Source organism: Lathamus discolor, chromosome 1, assembly GCF_037157495.1.
Source record: "Lathamus discolor isolate bLatDis1 chromosome 1, bLatDis1.hap1, whole genome shotgun sequence".
Taxonomy (NCBI): domain Eukaryota; kingdom Metazoa; phylum Chordata; class Aves; order Psittaciformes; family Psittacidae; genus Lathamus; species Lathamus discolor.
Window position 1 is genome coordinate 77,670,347 of NC_088884.1, and position 19,026 is coordinate 77,689,372.

Here is a 19,026-nt window from a genome sequence, read left to right on the forward strand (position 1 = left end):
AATGATCTGGGAAATTTTATGCCAGGTACTAATTCCCAAGTCAAAGGACTTTTCAGTGATGTTAACAGTCTCCTATGATTCAATGTGACTTTAGATCCTCTTTCCTCTGACATTTTCACATAAAAGTCTCAAGAAAGGGGAGAAGTGAAATCCAGCAAGCGCTATCTTCAGTCCTAATATTGTGTGCACTCTTGCCCTATTTCAGCAATTAGTCCTCAGTTACAAAGTCAGAAAAAACAAACACCCAAAGCTGACAAGTATTTTGGTGATCAAAGAGCCAAGTCGCCTCCTCCTGCATTTCCACCCTGCTTCTCTTTATCCCTGTTGACTGAGCCACCTAGGCCAGTCTTAGCGGAGGTCTAACTTCTTTTCCACTCAGCATGACTGGTTCCCTGTTATTTCTTTTTGTTCAGCAGATGGCATATGCATGCCTAATAAACACTAACACATCTGCCCAACCAGCCATTGTCTCAGTCACTCTGCTGCTTCTTTTGGAGCTTCTCATTCCTGCCAATATTCCTCTTATGAAATAAAACCATCAAAATCACCGCATCCTAGGCTTGTGGTTTAACACAGACCTGCAAAGATGGAAGAATTACATGCAAATGATGTGGTGTTCTTGTGACCCACACCGTACACACAAAGCAGAAAATAAAATGCTCAACACCCTGCAAGAACTTGCTTTCCTATGTTGTTTTTCTGAGAAGTTCAGTCCTGTTGTAGACTTTGTACAGACTGGAGAGGGGCAAAATCTGATAAAAGCTACAAAATCAGCAACTCCCAAAAGAGTGAGGAAAATCACACACGCACTGTGCAGCAGCACAGGAAGGACAAAGAGCAGCAAATCAGAAAGTCTCGAGGAAGAGCTGTCGATAACACTACTAGCACGTAGTGCTATGGCCTGATTCACCTTAAGTGTGCTTGACAATAGTGCAGTAGTTCCTCTGATTTCAAGCCCTATAGTTCCATTTTCACTTGTGACTCCTAATCTAAACTGATTTAAAGAAAGAATGAAGGCTGACACCCTCACTCTCTACCTTACTATCACTGCAGCTTGCCTCCAGCACTGTAACACAAGCAGTTAATTGTTAATCATTATGTTATGTTATATATTTTTAGATATTCTTGCATCTTCTTTACTACCTACTGCTTGCATCAAATAGCCTACTTGAGGATTATTTTTAAGGAGTTATTCAATTATTTGGTTTGGGGTTTTCCGTATTTTCCATCAATATTTCAAGCAAGATGGTACCTTTTAATCCTGAAAGGTACTAATGACGTAGCTCAATTTAGCTTGCCTTTGACACAGTACAGGTTATTTCTGAGAACTCAAGCATCTCTTATAGACGAATGACCAAAGCAAGCCTTTCATTTTCCTCTGTAAAAGCCATCTACTTCTGTGAGAGATTTTTAAACCATTCATGATTGCCACATCTCAAATGCATCCTCATGGAGGCTAAATTTAAAGCTAAAAGCTCTCCTGATGGTCATAGTTAAAGCTCACATCTTTCAATCCATCATCTTGTTTGACATGTGAGAAATGTCTTCATTTCAGATATGACTTATCACTGCTACTTCAACACAAGAAAAGAGGATGGCATTGATGTTTGAAATAGATCATGCAATGATCTTTCCACCTTCGGTGGCCTCCAGCTCATGCTACCCAGTAATTACTTAATAACCATCATATTTTACCCCTGTTTCTCCTGAAGTGTTGTGCCTATGCAAAAATCCCTTTCTAGAAGTTTAAGTTTCTGCGTGGCTCATAATATCACTGAGTTTAATTGCTTTTTTTCACTTCCATGTCATATTGAAACGATACTGCAATCTGAATGCTTTTCAGGCCTCAAACACATAGGACATATCAACAGGTGAACCTACAATTCCTTAAGGAAATTGTATCAGTTTGGTCTCAGCAGGGGAGAAGACCCCACAATGTAATCTTCTGTTCCTGGAGAATATATTACAGTGGATGTGAAACATGCAAATTCATTGGTACGTTATGAATCTCCATTTCAGTTTATAGTGTGAAAGTTTCAAACCACTAGTTTTTCTTATACAAAATAACTTCCTTAAAACTTTTACTGGCCTGTGAGACCAAACAGAATATTTTTTTTTTATATTATTTGTCTCATTAAAAAAGCATAGGAGTAGAAATCTAAAATTAAAGTATCCAAATTTTTAATGAGACATTTTGTGATATCCAAACACTGTTCTGCTCTCAGAAACTTATTTTAAACTTTCAGATTTATGTTTATTACAACAGTTCAGTATAATTATAGTCCCATTATTATGCTTATTGTAACATGTAACTTGACTTACTTTTATTTCTAGTCTTTTTTCTTTTCTTTTTTTTTTCCATTGAGGAGGCACTAACACCACAGAGGCACAATTCAAAGTTCATTAAAGTTTGTAGCAGATTGACTTAACCCGAAGTTAAAATATTTTCTTGCTATTATTACATAGTACCTGAAGGTTCTGTTTTATGTCCCATCCCTGGAAGTGTTCAGTGACAAGCTGAACATGGCCTTGAGCAACCTGGTCTAGTGGGAGGTGTCCCTGCCCATGAAAGGAGGGTTGGAACTAGATGATCTTAAGGTTTTTTCCAACCCAAACCATTCTGTGATTCTGTGATTGTCAGTGTGAATAAAAACTATCATCTCTTTCCATCTCTTTTTATTCTTCTTTCTTTCCCAGCTTCTTTCCTCTTGATGACAACAAAAAACGTCACTCTTTCCCTATCTGTAGCTGGAAGCGGATTTCACCTTATTCAAGGTAAGCCTTAGTTCCTTTTCTCCTGACCTCCCAGTCTTTGGTCTTGCCTAACAAACACTGCCTGTTTGAAGTCAAGAAGCTGACATGCTTCTCCGCTAAAAACAGAACATCAAAGTAAAACTGTCACCTTCCAGAACATATGCAACTGCAAAATCTTTTCTTTGCAAAATCTTTTCTTCTTCTTTTCTGAGCGCTACCTCAATAGCTCTTGATTTTAGTTCTCAGTGGGCATCCCTAAATATGCAGAACCTTTCTTTGTTTCAGTCGTTATTTCCATGTGGATTCCACCCAGTAGTTTGAAAGTTATCCCTTGTGGTTACATTACTCTTACGCTGGTGGCCCTGTAACACCTCTTACACCTGTAACATCTCCTACATTTACTTCAGCTGTATTCAGATGTCATGAAACATACTTCTCCCGGCAAAGCAATAAATTCCTATTGACTGATCTCTTAACCCTCAGATGTGCTTTTCTTAATCTGGTCTTCTATCTCATCAAGAGCACGACAGCTACTGTTGATACAAACAGAGCAGACTACAAGTCAATTCCCTTTCTGCAATGTCCGATGATTGTTTCCGCTGGTGTCCCTCCAGCAGAATTCTGCTTTGACATCAGCAGAAACTTCACCAGGTATTCAGTCTATGCTTACACTTAGCTGCTGTTTCTTTTGACAACAGTATTATTACAGCTTCAAATGCCTAAGTGGAATTATATATGAGTGGGGAAGGAGAATAAGGTCTCTAACTTGCATATAAAGAAACATAATTATCCAAAGAGTGTAGCCAGACTCACAGAACTTAATTTCAATGTTTCCATGTGATTTTGAAGTCAAGTATTATATATCCACATTTTCTTAGAACTCCATCAAAAATATCATTAGTCATATTCTAAGTAGGCTTTCTTTAAGATTGCAAGAGGAAAATAAACAATACTTCGAGCAACTGTAATGTTAATTGGAGATTCAACTCAGGGAATAAATTTCAGTGCTTTTTAATTTACTTCTCAGTAGGCTCCAAGGTTTATAATTTCTGAAAAATAACATCGATGTATAGGAAAAGTGGCTGACAAGTGCAGTCGCACTTTTCTTCCATGTATAGTAATCATCAATAAATTATGTCAGCAATTGTAAACCAGTTTTTGAACAAGAACAGATACAAAAGCTTCTGTTTAACAGTTGTAGTTGTGTTTAAGCAAAATAGTCAGTGTTTGATGCATAGATTCTTTTGTTTTCTTAGCACATTCGTTTAACACTGACACCTGTAATAACCTATACAGCTATCCTCATAAAATAGCAGATAATATTTAACTTGTAAGAGCCAAAAATAGAGAGAGAAGATTCTCTTACCTAGCTGAACAGCATTATTGCTACAAGATAAGGAGCCATTTGATAAATATAGCTCAAAGAAGCAAAGAAATTAATAATTAGAACAAACCACTTGCCAACAGAAGGGTTAAAATCTTGGCCTAGAGCTCAGAATTCAAGACCTGCATGACTTTAGACAAAGTAAAGTAGGAGATTTACTAGAGATTCCTATTCTCTCCACTTTCTAACGGAAAGCTCAGAGTTGTCACACATTTCACTGCCTTGTCTGCTGGACTGAATTACTGCGGCTATTTCTGAACTCAAGCAATTCAGAGTGTTTCTGAGGCAGACACAGACTGTGCCCTCACTAAATCTCAGCTTGTACAAGGGTGCAATGCACAGCAGCACCCCCTTTATACCTTGGCTTTCAGAGAAAGGAAATGGGGCCACACAAAGCTAAATATTATACTGTGCAGCCATGTTATTCTGTGGCCAAATTCCCTATCAAATGATCAGGACAATAGCAGCAACCCAACATATTTCATCTCCCACCCCCAGTGCAAACAGCAGTCCATGAGATGTTATATGAATGAGTTCTATGCTGCTATAGTTTTGGGAATATGTTAATAAAAAAAGGTAAAACTTCTATGCTGGTTTGGATAACACATGCATTCCTTGGTCCCATATAGTACTGATGAGTGCATAAACCTATGCTCTTCACCCCCTAAGTTATTTTTCTTTGGTCTTTTGTCTATAGAGTATTGCAAATGATTAAAAGCTTGACATCTCAGGAAAATTATTTGCAGTCCTGTTCCATAGCTATGAGAAGTCAAGAAATCCAGAGTTTCTTCCTCTCCAGTGAAATCCCCTGGATGGAATAATGAGGGCATTAGTCTGTGCTTGTCTGTGCATACCTGTGTGTGCTCATACACAAAACAGAAGAGTCATATCTCCCATTACTAACATACCACCATACCTCACAGTAGAATACAGTTCAGCACTGAAGAACAGCATAAAAAGCCCAGAGCAGCTTGCAAAATGGGGTAGGAGAGGAAGCAGAGAAATAAAAAGAAAAATCCTAGAAAGCTGATACAGCACCAGAGATCTACAGAAACAGGATTCAACTTTCTTGAGCTGAACTGTTGCCAGCTTGCTTGCTTCAAAGCTGTGGAATATAGCCTATATTCTGTGAAGACAGAGCCATTTTTTCAAACTCTTCCTATGATGGAGAAAAGAGAAGCTAAATTACTCAGGGCTGGAGGGAACAAACAAGCTGTTGCTGATCAATCCCAGTAGTGAGAGAAAAGCTAATGGAAAGTAACTCATGCATGTTTTCCAACAGTCTGCAGTTTCTACACAGACACTAATTTTCATCATCTTTTCATCTAAAATGCATACAACTGCATGTATGCATTTTACATATATATACGCCTATATACTTCTGACGAAACTAATTCATTTCTTTCCAATACTGTGCATGCTCTTAAGTTTGGCATTTTGCAAGAGGTAAAGGTCCATCTCATCTGGACTGCTGCAATCTGAGTTATACTGAACTCTCTGGAGGGAAGGAGAAAAGCATGAAGCAGCAATAGGAGCTGAGAGACTCCCAAGATAAGTGGAGGGCAGCCTGCAAGTGGAAGCAGATCCGTAGCTGTGCAGTTCCAGTTACCCGCCTGCTACTGCCAGAAGATTCGATCCTGCTCCTTCATCTGCCTATCTTACAGAATACTAACCCAATAAAAAAGAAACTTGTAGTTTTTCAGCAGCAGCAAGGTAGGCATTCTTACCCCTGTGAGCTAACTACTGCTACACCCAACACAAAAGACAAAGCAGAAGCATTTAACTGGAAATGTGAGGAAAGAAGTCAGAACATTTCAGCTCATGTGGCGACTCATATGAGTGGTAGCTTGAAAGAGTATCCTGAGACAGACACTTCATTAGAAACCCAGAAGAGGCTGTATGGGTTTCTTCAGTGACGGTGGACAAGTGGAAACAGCCAGACCTGCAAGCATCAGAAAAAAAAAATTATTATATTTCATCTGGTTTAACTCTAAAATAACTTAAATAATTGTCATGCCCTGATTTACTATTTTATAAGTGAAACATTGATTTAAAAACTGAAAGCCTTTGCTGTCCTTTCCATGTTAAAAAAGTAGAGTTTGGAGAAGAAATTCCATTCGTTGGCTGCACGTGATTCCAGGCCTAGCAAGGAAAATTTTCAGCAGAGCTTTTAGAGAGTTCAACAGGAGGCCTTTCAGTAACAGAAGATTCCCACAATTATTTTGCCAGCTAAATTACTGACCACTGCATTTTGTTCAGTCTCTCCTTCCAGCTAAGATCTAGACAGAAAATGTCCTTGTCTGCTTAGACTGCTTTTCAGCTGAACATTCCAGTTTAAATTGCCTATTGAAATATAGGCTTTTTGTAGCAGCAGGAAATCAGTTATCATCAACAGCATCCCTAGAGATCAATTAAATTTCATTAGTATTGGAAAAAGTACAACTTGAATAAGAATAGCCAGCCTGGATTCAGATTATGGAGAGACTGACAGATTCACTTTAAAAAAAAAATCATAAGCGTATTGCCAAAACCAAATAAAACAGATTCAGTGGATGCCAAGGCAACATCTATTCTTTCTATATCTCCATTACTGCCAGTGGCTTTTACACACCATGGAGATATTTGGCTGGATTATTTCAGATTTTCAGGAAGTCCTTTATCCATTATCCCATTAGGAGTTGAGAAAGAGGAGTGAAGTCCAGTGGCTGCTGGCACAGTATATCAGAGTAATCCAAAGTGTACAAGAGAAGGAAAATCCTATAGTTACAATTTTTATTAAGCTAAAAATGAAATGGGATACTACAGAGACCAAAATGGGTTTGCATACATTTTTATAATTTATCTGAAATATTCCACAAACTGGCAAAGGAAGAAACAACATCCAAATCTCCTGTTAACATTAAAATGACAGTCAACTCCAGAGACATAGCATATAGCAAGGAATACTCCATTGGCACAGAGACATTCCCTTGTTTAGATTTAGCACCTGGATTAACAGATGACAGATGCTGCGCTACTGGTAAATATACATGCAACAGAGGAGCAAAGGGTAGGGAGGACATAAAAGTGCTTTAGTACATTGATCAAGGCACAGGTAGAGCATGTTTGTAGAAAAATCTCCAAAGTTTCATTTCATTTTGCAGATGCCTGTAGTTAGGGAACTAGCTGCCAAATATTCTGTTTTGGTGATGTTGTCAAGTATAGTTCAAGAATACATGTAAAACATTTTTGCAGTCTTTGGAACAAAACAAGCAATTCAACTTTGGATTTTTTCCATTTACTCTCTACAGATAAGGACTGTGTTTCTCTTTAATATTTTGGTTTAGTTCCTTTTGACCTATGGCTCTTCTCTACCAATTAAAATTCTGTGTTTGTGAGTGTGTTTACACACTAGACCTTCATTAAAGATGATGTGTATTCTACACCACCTTGGATACCTTGTGAGACCACTAAAACTACAGCAGTGGTTGGATATCCAATTGCAAATCTAAGATCTCATACAGAAATGTCAAGCAGAATATTTAAAAGCAACTCTCAAGGCAAAGTATAGACATTACCACCAATCAGGTTAATAACAGTTAACAAGCTAAGGTAAAATCAGACTCAGGAAGTCTGCCAGGACTAGAAATACCATAATAATAGGAGAATTTAGTTACTCTTATGTAGATTTAAATGTCACACCGGGGTATTTTTAGACACTGTACAGGAATGTTGCATGGATAAGCTAGTAAAGCAACTCAAAAGGGGAGAGTCCGGTTTCAGCTCTTTTCCCAGTGGTATGTTTGGCTTGCGTTATGGTATTACTAAGAAGGACTAACTCTGTAACAGTAACTCAAATGTGTTTGTATTCAACATCCTTGCAGAAAGTGTAAAGGCCAAGGAATCCTCTGCATTAGAATCATAGAATCATAGAATAGTTAGGGTTGGAAAAGACCTCAAGGTCATCTAGTTCCAACCCACCTGCCACGGCCAGGGACACCTCACACTAAACCATGTCACCTAAGGTTTCATCCAACCTGGCTTTGAACACTGCCAGGGATGGAGCATTCACAACCTCCCTGGGCAACCCATTCCACTGCCTCACCACCCTAACAGGAAAGAACTTCCTCCTTATATCCCATCTAAACTGCCCTTGTTTAAGATTTAACCAGTTACCCCTTGTCCTGTCACTACAGTCCCTACTGAAGAGTCCCTCCCCAGCATCCCTGTAGGTCCCCTTCAGATACTGGAAGGTTGCTATGAGGTCTCCACGCAGCCTTCTCTTCTCCAGGCTGAACAGCCCCAACTTTCTCAGCCTATCTTCATACAGGAGGTGCTCCAGTCCCCTGATCATCCTCGTGGCCCTCCTCTGGACTTATTCCAACAGCTCCATGGCCTTTTTATGTTGAGGACACCAGAACTGCACACAATACTCCAGGTGAGGTCTCACAAGAGCAGAGCAGAGAGGCAGGATCACCTCCTTCGACCTGCTGGTCACGCTCCTTTTGATGCAGCCCAGGATACGGTTGGCTTTCTGGGCTGCAAGTGCACACTGCCGGCTCATGTTCATTAGTGTTTGACTTCAAATCTCAGTTTAGAAGCTGTCAAAAAAGCTGCCATAAAGGAATTCTTAGGTACAAAATAGGGAAGAAAAGAGGAAATAATGAACGTATCACTTGGGTATAAACCCGAGGTGTCTCTGTGCCTTAAATATTGTGCGCAGTTCTGGCATCCCATCTTAAAAATGGTACAGCTGAGCTAGAAAAGTGAAGGCTGATAAATATGATCTACAGTCTGAAACAACTTGCATGTCAAGAGTGAGTAAAAGGTTAGGACTTTTCAGCCTGGAAACCCAATTGTGGAGGAACAAAATAGTAAACAGTAAAAGCAGTAGCACAGAGAGGATGAATATGAAACTCTTATTCCTTTTTTTTATTTTTGATTTATAATACTGCAGATTTCACAAAGCTGCACCTTACTGGCAGTCTCCACACACAGGTAATCCACTTTTCATCTAGTCACTCAGGATGTAGCATCACTAGTGATTCAGGAAGCAGCAGGCTTTCTGATACCTACCAGGCTACAGAAAGGGAGGCTGGTGATATGGATCTCAGTGGATTGCCAGAGACAGCAGTGGATTCTGAGGATGATGATGATGAAGAAGATACTGAAAGGGCATCGGATCCTTTGATGAGTAGAGATATTGTTAGAGACTGCTTGGAGAAAGACCCAATAGACGGGACAGGTGATGATATTGAACAACTACTGGAATTCATGCATCAATTGCCTGCTTTTGCCAACATGTCAGTGAGGAGAGAGCTCTCTGCTGTAATGGTGTTCACAGTTGTGGAGAAAGCAGGAACTATTGTACTAAACAATGGGGAAGAGCTGGATTCTTGGTCAGTCATTTTGAATGGCTCTGTGGAGGTGACGTACCCTGATGGAAGAACAGAAATACTCTGCATGGGGAACAGTTTTGGTGCTTCCCCTACCATGGAAAAGGAATATATGAAAGCAGTGATGAGAACCAAAGTGGATGACTGCCAGTTTGTTTGTATAGCCCAGCAAGATTATTGTTGCATCCTCAATCGAGTGGAGAAGAATATGCAGAAGGTAGAAGAGGAAGGGGAGATTGTGATGGTGAAGGAGCACAGGGAACTTGATCGCACTGGAACAAGAAAAGGTCACATTGTCATCAAGGGAACAGCTGAAAGGTTAACAATGCATTTGGTGGAAGAGCACTCTGTGGTAGACCCAACATTTATAGAAGACTTCCTGTTGACATATCGGACCTTTCTTTCCAGCCCAATGGAAGTGGGCAAAAAGTTGTTGGAGTGGTTCAATGACCCCAGCCTCAGCGATAAGGTTACACAGGTAGTATTGCTGTGGGTGAACAATGACTTCAATGATTTTGAAGGAGATCCTGCTATGACTCGATTTCTGGAAAAATTGAGTATTTAAATTTAAAATATTTTTTTAAAAACAAACAAACAAACAAACAAAAACGCTCTCAGCCCAGAAAGCCAACCGTATCCTGGGCTGCATCGAAAGGACTGTGACCAGCAGGTCGAAGGAGGTGATCCTGCCCCTCTGCTCTGCTCTTGTGAGACCTCACCTGGAGTATTGTGTGCAGTTCTGGTGTCCTCAACATAAAAAGCACATGGAACTGTTGGAACAAGTCCAGAGGAGGGCCACGAGGATGATCAGGGGACTGGAGCACCTCCTGTATGAAGATAGGCTGAGAAAGTTGGGGCTGTTCAGCCTGGAGAAGAGAAGGCTGCGTGGAGACCTCATAGCAGCCTTCCAGTACCTGAAGGGGGCCTATAGGGATGCTGGGGAGGGACTCTTCATCAGGGACTGTAGTGACAGGACAAGGGGTAACGGGTTCAAACTTAAACATGTCCCTGCCCATGGCAAGTGGGTTGGAACTAGATGATCTTGAGGTCCTTTCCAACCCTAACTATTCTATGATTCTACGATTCTACGATTATCATACCAATATAGATTACACCAAGCAAAATTGTCATCTAGCATGTTCGAAAAACAGAAAAGGGATTATATGTTCTCATAGGCTATAATTAGGCTGAATAACCTGTTACAAAATGGTAATAGTGATGCGAAAGGACATTTAAATTCATGGTGAAAAATCATTAAAAACAATTAAAGCTGCCTCTGACTGAATATATCCCTGAGCTGCACATTTTTGTCAGCTGCGGAAGTACACTAAAGAAGTACTATTCCACCTTCACGCAGTTTTTATACTAGACATCCACTGTTGGCCGCTATGACGGTATGGTAGGCTACACAGATCCTTGGTCTGACCCAAGATAGACAATGTTCTGTTCTTGCATTACTCCCTAAATAGTTCTGGAAATGCCTGGAATATGAACTTTTTCACTGTACTATACTGTGTATGCTGACAACAAAACCTAAAAAAGAGAAAGTGTTACAAAAATCAAAAAGTATAAGAACCAAAGCAGCTATATATACTGCAGAACTAGTTGCATTTATTTTGAGGCAGGATCAGGTTGGGATTGCACTTTTCTTGACCTGGCCTACTCATGGCAAATCACTACAAAAAAATATGCCCATAAAAAGTTAATCAGTCTGACTTAACCCCTGAAAAAAAAAGGGGGGTGGGGGTGGGGTGGAGCTGGGTGGGAATAAAAGAAAAAAGAAAAAGCCATTGGGAAATCATTGTGTTCCTAGGGCAGCTCTCGACAGCAGTGCTTGCTGGCCAGCTGGACCCGAAGGCCTTACACACAGATTGCTTATAAACTATTCTGGCAACTGGAGCCTATTTGAGATATTCTTTTCCCAAGGAAACAGGCCAGCCAGCTTCATAACTGCTTTGTGCACAAAGCTGCTAAAGAAGCGTTGAGGATCCAACCCAAAATGAATATGCATGTACACTTTGGTTTTCCTTCCAACTTAATCTCCTGTGTGTTTTAGTGCATTCTGTCATTTTCTTATGGTGACTAACTTGGATGCATTAATCTGGCATTATGTGAATTAGTGCCTGTTATAACAGATCTTTCATGTGCACATCCTCAGGTTGTGGAAAAACAGTGTGATAAAGAAATAGCCTACCATCATGCATTGGCTAGCCTATTAAAATCAGATTAGATAGATAGCTGTGATATTTTAGATATAGTTAATCCTACTTTACAGCAGGAAATTAACAGATGTCATCCTCTAGTCCCTTTAGCCATGTTTTCTACAAGTTCACTAAATATCATAGGAAAATAAATTAGGATATTTCCATGAAACTCATGATTTTACTTTTGCTGGAGAAGGGGTGTTGACCTCTTATTAAAAAAGAAAATAAAAAAATAACAAAGTGTTAGTTTTACCTCAAAGGATGCTTTGATAGGGAAATATGACCAACAAAACCCTTTCTACTAACACTAGAAAAAAGAGTGTTTTAAAATGTTGCTTTATCATTGTCCTCAATAAACACATCTCATATATCTCAAACTTAGGAGCCAAAAAGTAATAAATGGTTTTCAATTTCTGGGTTACCACCTTTCTTCAGGAATAGCATTGCAATTCTTCCATCCCTCACTTGTATATAAAGATGAAAGATCAGCCATTTGGAATTATTCTTGTACCATAAGCTGAAGACAAAAATCTCTGACATGCAGCCCTTAACAAAAGAGTGCCCTGATAAAATTCAGAGCCTCTAGATGGTACTGCAAGCAAAACCAGCTCCAATCAACAGTGGTGTTGTGCTCCCCTGTCAACAGTTTCAGAATATTTATACCTCCACCTACACATACAACATGTTCTTTTACTACAGTGACCAAAATACTAATGCATGGAAAAACAACTACCCCTGAGACAGCTGAATAAGCTGCTACTCAAAGCAGTGATTGCAGCTTACCGAAATTAACTCTGTTTCATTCCTTTCATTCCAAACCTTGAAACAAGTCACATTTCATTGCTGCTTTTTTTAGCATAGCATCTGATAAGATCATTTGAATATTTCTTCCTAGATCTTTCCTGGCTGTCTCCCCAGTGCCTAGATGACTCAAGAACTGATGGATGCAGAGCAAAACCTTTGTTCCAGTAACTATCTACGTGCATCTCTGAGTCGAAAAAGAAGGTGGGGGGAAAGGGGAGAGAAGGTGGAAATCACGCTTTTAAAGCATTACACTTGTTTACTAAAGAAAGAACCTAGGAACAGTAGAATAAAACAGAGCACAGGAACCTGGAAAGAAAGGAGATGAGGTCAGGAGAGCAAGCTTTTAGGCACAGGCAATTGCCTAGGGCATCAAGTACTCAGGTAGCAAACAGTCCAGTACATGGACAGGCCATGCTACTACTTTATCATTGCTTAAATGCAGCATTACCAAAATTGCCCATGCTTCCATGCTGCTCAGTTTTGCCTGTTTTGCTAGCAAGACTTCAGTCAGTTGTGATAAACTGTATGAACAAGGGAGCAGTGAAGGGATTGCTATCCACAAGATATTGACTAGGACAGAATGGGCTTAACCACCTTCCCCCAGAACTTTTCCCTCACTGCGTATGGTTCACAGTGTACAGCTGGACCTGTGTGAAACACAGAGGATCTGTAGGGAGATGGAGAATCTACACTAACCCTGTCTCCTCTGCTCTTACTCACTAAAAAATATCTTACCAATGGAGTTGTGCAACCAGGATCTTCCCTACCCACAGTGTGAAAAGGAACCCACTAACAAGTAAAACAGGCCTGGATGCCTGGGGAATCTCCACAGAGGTGATTCACGTTCAGGCCTGTTAAAAACCTTATCTCAGTTCGCTCTGTTCCTGCTGTCTCATCCACTGCGTCAAAACCTTTTTACAGCACAGTAATGACACAAACAGTCCTACCACAAAGGACAGATGTCATCATACACAACGGCAGCCACACACATACACACACCCCCCTTTCTCTTGGAGACTGTTCTACCTACTTCTTGTGACAGAGTATGATCTGTCCCTACAACTTGCGCTGTGCACAGCATCCAAAAATATCCCCTGGTTGAATGCACCCCAATGTATATCATCAGCAGATCTCTAGTGATAGCATCCTATTCCAATCAGATCAAGGTCTGCATGGCAGTCACAGCATGCAAAACTGCTTAACAGTCTGTGGTTCAAGCAGAGATTTTACCCAAGGGATACAACATTGAACAACATCAGCTGCCACCCTGGTATAGGTGAGCTAGATAACCAACTCCTCCAGCTGCAGGAAGAAACAGATTGAGGCAAGACTGACGAAATTAACATTGCTTTATCACCCAGGACAGGACGCAAGTTAGTCCTGCCCTATTACACAGCAAAATAAAAGCAAACATATGCCTGAGGAGCCACTGTTATCTGTAGCCTCAGGAACATACTGAATTCCGGAAAACCCTATAGCTCTCTTGAGGCATAAAGCAAAGCTCATGTTCATATGGCAGTTTAACATGACATTTTTCAGGTCATGACATGTAATCAGCCCTAGGCTATGGCCTGGATTTCCAAAACTAGCGGTTGCACACTCACCCCTCCAAAATTAATTCATGTTTGTGATATTCCAATGAGAACATTGTCATCTTGTCTGTGTGTGTGTGTGTGTGCTCTCTTTTCTCAGGCAATTTGCCACTCCCTTGAACTTTGTCTGTCAGGTAGAGAGTCCCAGTCACGGCTCCTACTGCTTTTATTGCCACTTCTCTGTCAAGCAGAGAACTGCCATCACACCCATTTTACGAATGCAAAAGTAGTATTTTTCCTTTGGTCTCTGTGACAAATCTTTACTTTAAATTAGCCCACAGGATGAAATAGATAAACTTCTATTTCCATCCTTTCAAAATTATGCCAGGATGAAGGAAATGTACAGGTTACTGTGAGAAAATGCAGGATTATCAGTGCCTGTTGCAAAATGCAGGTGGATTGAACTTCCGTTCTATCTCCTATGACAAAATTAAAATAAAATACCGATCTCATATTATTAAACATGGATTACCTCCTCCTGGGGTAATCTCCAAACCCACTCTGCAAGTTTTATCTTCCCGGGAGCAGCGACAGGGAGCGGGTTAAGCCGTGCAGTTCCAGCAAGGGAACAGGCGGTGGCAGTGTGGCCTATTGCTCTTCGCAGGGCTTTTATTGGAGGAAAAGAAATGATTCCCTTTCCCTCGGCGGTATGACTCAAAAGAAACCAGAAGGAAGTGGACAGATGTAGAAACAGTCCTGACTACGCTCCACTTGCATATAGCAACCATAGGATAAAAAAAAAAAAAAAAGGGGGGGGGGGGTGGGAGAAAGGGAAGGGGAAAAAAAGGGGAAAAAAACCCCAAACAAACAAACAACAAAATAATGAAAAAAGTGAACAGCACTTCATTTTCCATGTGGTCCTAGAGCTACACATAGGAATAAAGTTGTGTTTATCTAAGAGGAAGCCCCTGCTGTTGACCTGTTTTACATTTAAAATGAACACCTCAGTGTTCACTCTTAACACCCTTTCCCTCTAAGGTTCCTGCAGCTGAAACAAATCTGTTTCCAGGGTACAAACCCAGCTTGTTCCTTGAGTCCTAACACTGAGAGAGGGATGGAGGGAAGAGAAAGAGGCGTGAAAGGACCAACTTCAATATAAGTATTATTTGTAAGGAATTCTGATGGAGAACGTTTGCATGGTTTAGGCCAAGCACATCCGGTCAGAATAAGAAATAAGTCTTATACAGAAATACCTGGTTTTCTGATCTGCTGGACTCCACCAAACATTGCACACAAAGCGAAAGGTTTTTGTATGTGATTCCCCATCCCTTAGTCACTATATGCATCATAACTCAATCTCTTTTTTCAAAAATCTAATGAACAATCGTCTGTTGCAAATTGCAATTCTTTCAGGGATAATCCCATATATGTTGCTTTGCATCTGCAAATGGCACTGGCAAACTATTTGCCTCTCAAAAGATTCAGGGTTGGGTTTTTCATTTTTATAATTCAGTTGAGAAGAGGGGTTAATCCAACATAAATCACCTTCAAGGAATTGCTATTGATGGGGCAATCAGTTACATGATACTTTCTCCAGGTAAGAAAGAGCCTTAATTAACTTCTATTTCAGATCCTGGCTAAGCATTGTCTGAACTGCTGTGCAGGCAAAATTCTTTCTCTCTCCTCTCTCTTCCTTCCCATCCCCCTCACTAATTTTCCAGTCAGCATTCCTGGTTACAAGGAGAGAAATGTATCTCAGAAATCTCATTAAAGGTTTTAAAGCCCAGAGAAAAGCTGCTTTTGTTTGTTTTTTGTGTTTTTGTTTTTTTTTTTGCCATGGGTCTCACAAGCACAGAAGTGTACATTCTTGCAAAATAAAGTTAATAACAACTCAACAGCTCTTCCAACAGGGGCAATGCTGATGTGATAAGAGACTTCAGACCTTGTCAGTGGCATATCAGGACACCGTCTACAAGAGTATTTTCTAAATCCTGAGTCCATTTCAGGTGTATTTTGTGCATGAAACCAAACCGGTTTCAGCTATAAAAACTATCGAGAATTCAGGTTTGTGCTGGATTTCAGGAATGGAGAAGAGGGAAGGGAAAAGGAGGGGAGGAAATGTTTCACATTTTTTAGACTGTTTTCTAATCTTCTCAGTACTCCTCACTCATACGTGCTGAGAATGTAGTATCTATTGTTTACTGGAACTGCTTTTGTGACTGTCTGTATGTCAGCAGAAGGGTCTAGCATAGTTTCTAACATAGTTTACATTCCTTCCTAGCTGTGATGTGTCTTCCCCATTGTTTTTCCTGCCTTCTCCTGCCCATTCTTTGTTGTTTCATTTGGTTTGGGTTTTTTTTGTTTTTATCCTCACATTTTCTGCTACATTTTTCCTCTGTCCGTGGAAGTTCTGCCACATACCTCCAACTCTTTCTTCCCACAAATTCCCACTCCTCTTCCCCAGCTGGTACCCCCACAGCTTATCTCCAACCTTCCTGCTCCCGTACATAACCTTTCCCATTTACAGGGAAAGAGCGTGTCACTCCATTTCTCTTAACCAGTGAAACTATTCTCACATATCGTTAACGTGACCTCTCCCGTGATACGCCACGTTAGAACAAAAGGGGATGACATTAGCCAGACCAAGTGATGAGAAAGGCTAGAGATCCCTCCCCCTCTTAAAGAAAAAAATGGAAGGGAGACAAAGAGTAAATCAGGGGAAAAGGACTGTGGACTCCTCAGCATGGAGCCAGTTCCTCCTCCCCATCCTGAGTGTTTTCAGAATAAAGAAGGTGCCCCAGTTTCTTCCAGTACAGTATACCCAAATACAAGGATTACCCCAGTTCTTCCCCAGCCACACTGTATCCTCACTGCTGCTTAAAGTTCTGGTGAAAAACAAGCTACACCAGCTCTTTTTGAGTCCCTGCGTGCCTCTGAAATAGCAACACATGAAGTTAAAAGCCATGTAAGTTTTCATTTGCTTTTAAGAAACATCAATTTCCCATGTAAATACCTACATGGGGGGGGGGGGGGAGGGGAGGGGGGATTTTTTTTTATTTTATTTTATTTTTTAAGTTTTAATCGTGCAACCCTGGATCGTGAACTTCTTTTTTTAAAACCTGCACTTTCCTTTTCCCCAGACATAGCATGGTCCCTTTTTCCTCCCTTTTTCCTCCTCCTTTCAACCCACCTTTCAGTAGAGTGCTTAAACAGTAGCTCGAAGCTGTGTCCAGACATGGTATGAGAACTTCAGCCTTTCTCTGGCTCAGACACTGAACTGTAGCTGGGTGTGTAAGAAGCCACTTGTGGCAACACAGCCAGGCACAGACCTTTGCAGAATAGAGCCAGTCGGGTTTTTTCCAACTTCTAGTTGCTCGAATCCCTCATCACCACTTTCCAATGAACAGGCAGAAGGAGGCTTCAGGTCATCTCCCTGCAAATCCTCAGGACAGCACAGATAAAAACCTCCAGAGAGCTGGGAAGCCCCACAGACCAGCAGCCCTACCCCCTGCACACACAGTCCTGCCTGAAAGTTTAACCTTCGCAGCAGGGACCAATAAAGCAGCTTCCCATCTTGTATCTCTAGGTTGAAACTTCTGTACACACGCACAAAACGCAGCTCTGTGAAATACCGAAGTATCTTAAATATATAACATAATGCAAAGTACCTATGGGGAGGATACATAAGGGCAGTATATATTTATGGGTTTAAAACGTGTACTCCTGTTTGTTCCCGTGCGGGTTGCGTGTGCCACAAGAACCCGGTCTCCCGGCGGGTGCGGGACAAGGCGGCACAGCCGGAGCCTGCGGATGATGAGGGCCGGGCCGGGCCGGGCCGGGCCGCTGCGCGCCGGACACTTCACCCCGGCGGAAAGTGAAGAGAAACAGCAGGGAGGGGACGGGGAAACGGGGAGGAACGCGCGGCCCTCTCCTGCCCTGTCCCGGGAGGCAGCGGCGGGCGGAGCGGAGGGTGCGCGCAGTGCCTGGCACCTGCGCGGCGGGCGGGGCAGAGCCCGGGGCGGTGCTGGGTGCTGGGCCGGGCCCGGCCCGGCCCTTCGTTCACCGGCTGAGCCCCGGAGCTCAGGCGGCGGCAGCGGCAGCGGCGCAACAGGTTATCGGCGCGGAGAGAAGCGAGTCCCGGCGGTGGCCATGGCCGGCCGCGGCCTCGCCGCCGAGCAGGGCTACATCCGCACGGTGCTGGGCCAGCAGATCCTGGGGGAGCTGGACAGCTCCAGCCTGGCGCTGCCCTCCGAGGCTAGGCTCAAGCTCTCGGGCGGCCGGGCCGGGGAGGAGAAGGCGCTGCGCATCCAGCGGCAGGTCCAGCAGACGCTAGCCAGGAAGAGCCGGGGCTCGCTGTACAACGGTGAGTGCCTGTTCCAGACCTCTCTGTGTTGTGTGGAGGTGGCGGGGGCACGGGAAAGGACCCAGAGGTGAGACCGAGCCGGCCATGGATGGGCTCAGCCGTGTCCGCGGCTTTCCTGGTCCCTGGAGGAAGCTTGGGGCAGCCGCGGTACTGGTCACTGGCCTTTGCCGGGTTTGGCAGAAAACTTTGGCCCTGTCTCTTCTTCCCTTTCTTTTTTCCCACCCAAGTAATTCAGAAGTTTCTTCCTGCCAAGCGACGTAACTGGAGTGAGTGCCGGGGGCTGCTCCCGGTTCACTGCTGCTAGAGGGAATAGTCGAGCCGAAGCTCTCCTAATCGTGCAGCCGGTTACTGGGCTTGTTTTAATACTTTAGCTTCACCCACTGGCCCTGTTTGCGAAGTTAAATGGGAAGAAATACAGGAAATGTTTGTCCTTGTTCACCTCCAAATAATAATAATTAAAAAAGAACTAAAAGTTTGGAAAAGTAACTCTAGGAAAGGTGTGACTGGGAAACATGGACTGATAACACTATCAGGTATTATTTACCCTGTTCCTTGACGTGCATGATAAAAATTGATGTCAATCAATGCTTGCTTCTGTGATCCTGTAGCC

General features: G+C 42.1%; 1 protein-coding gene across 1 annotated transcript in view; it reads left to right on the forward strand.

The window, feature by feature from the left end:
* The first annotated feature begins 18,086 nt into the window (after nucleotides 1–18,086).
* PKP2 (plakophilin 2) overlaps nucleotides 18,087–19,026 on the forward strand; it is a 43,820-nt gene continuing 42,880 nt past the window's right edge. The window contains exon 1 of the mRNA XM_065681566.1: nucleotides 18,087–18,416. Coding sequence (XP_065537638.1) covers nucleotides 18,203–18,416 — 214 coding nt within the window. The 5' untranslated portion in view covers nucleotides 18,087–18,202. The remainder of the gene's footprint in view (nucleotides 18,417–19,026) is intronic.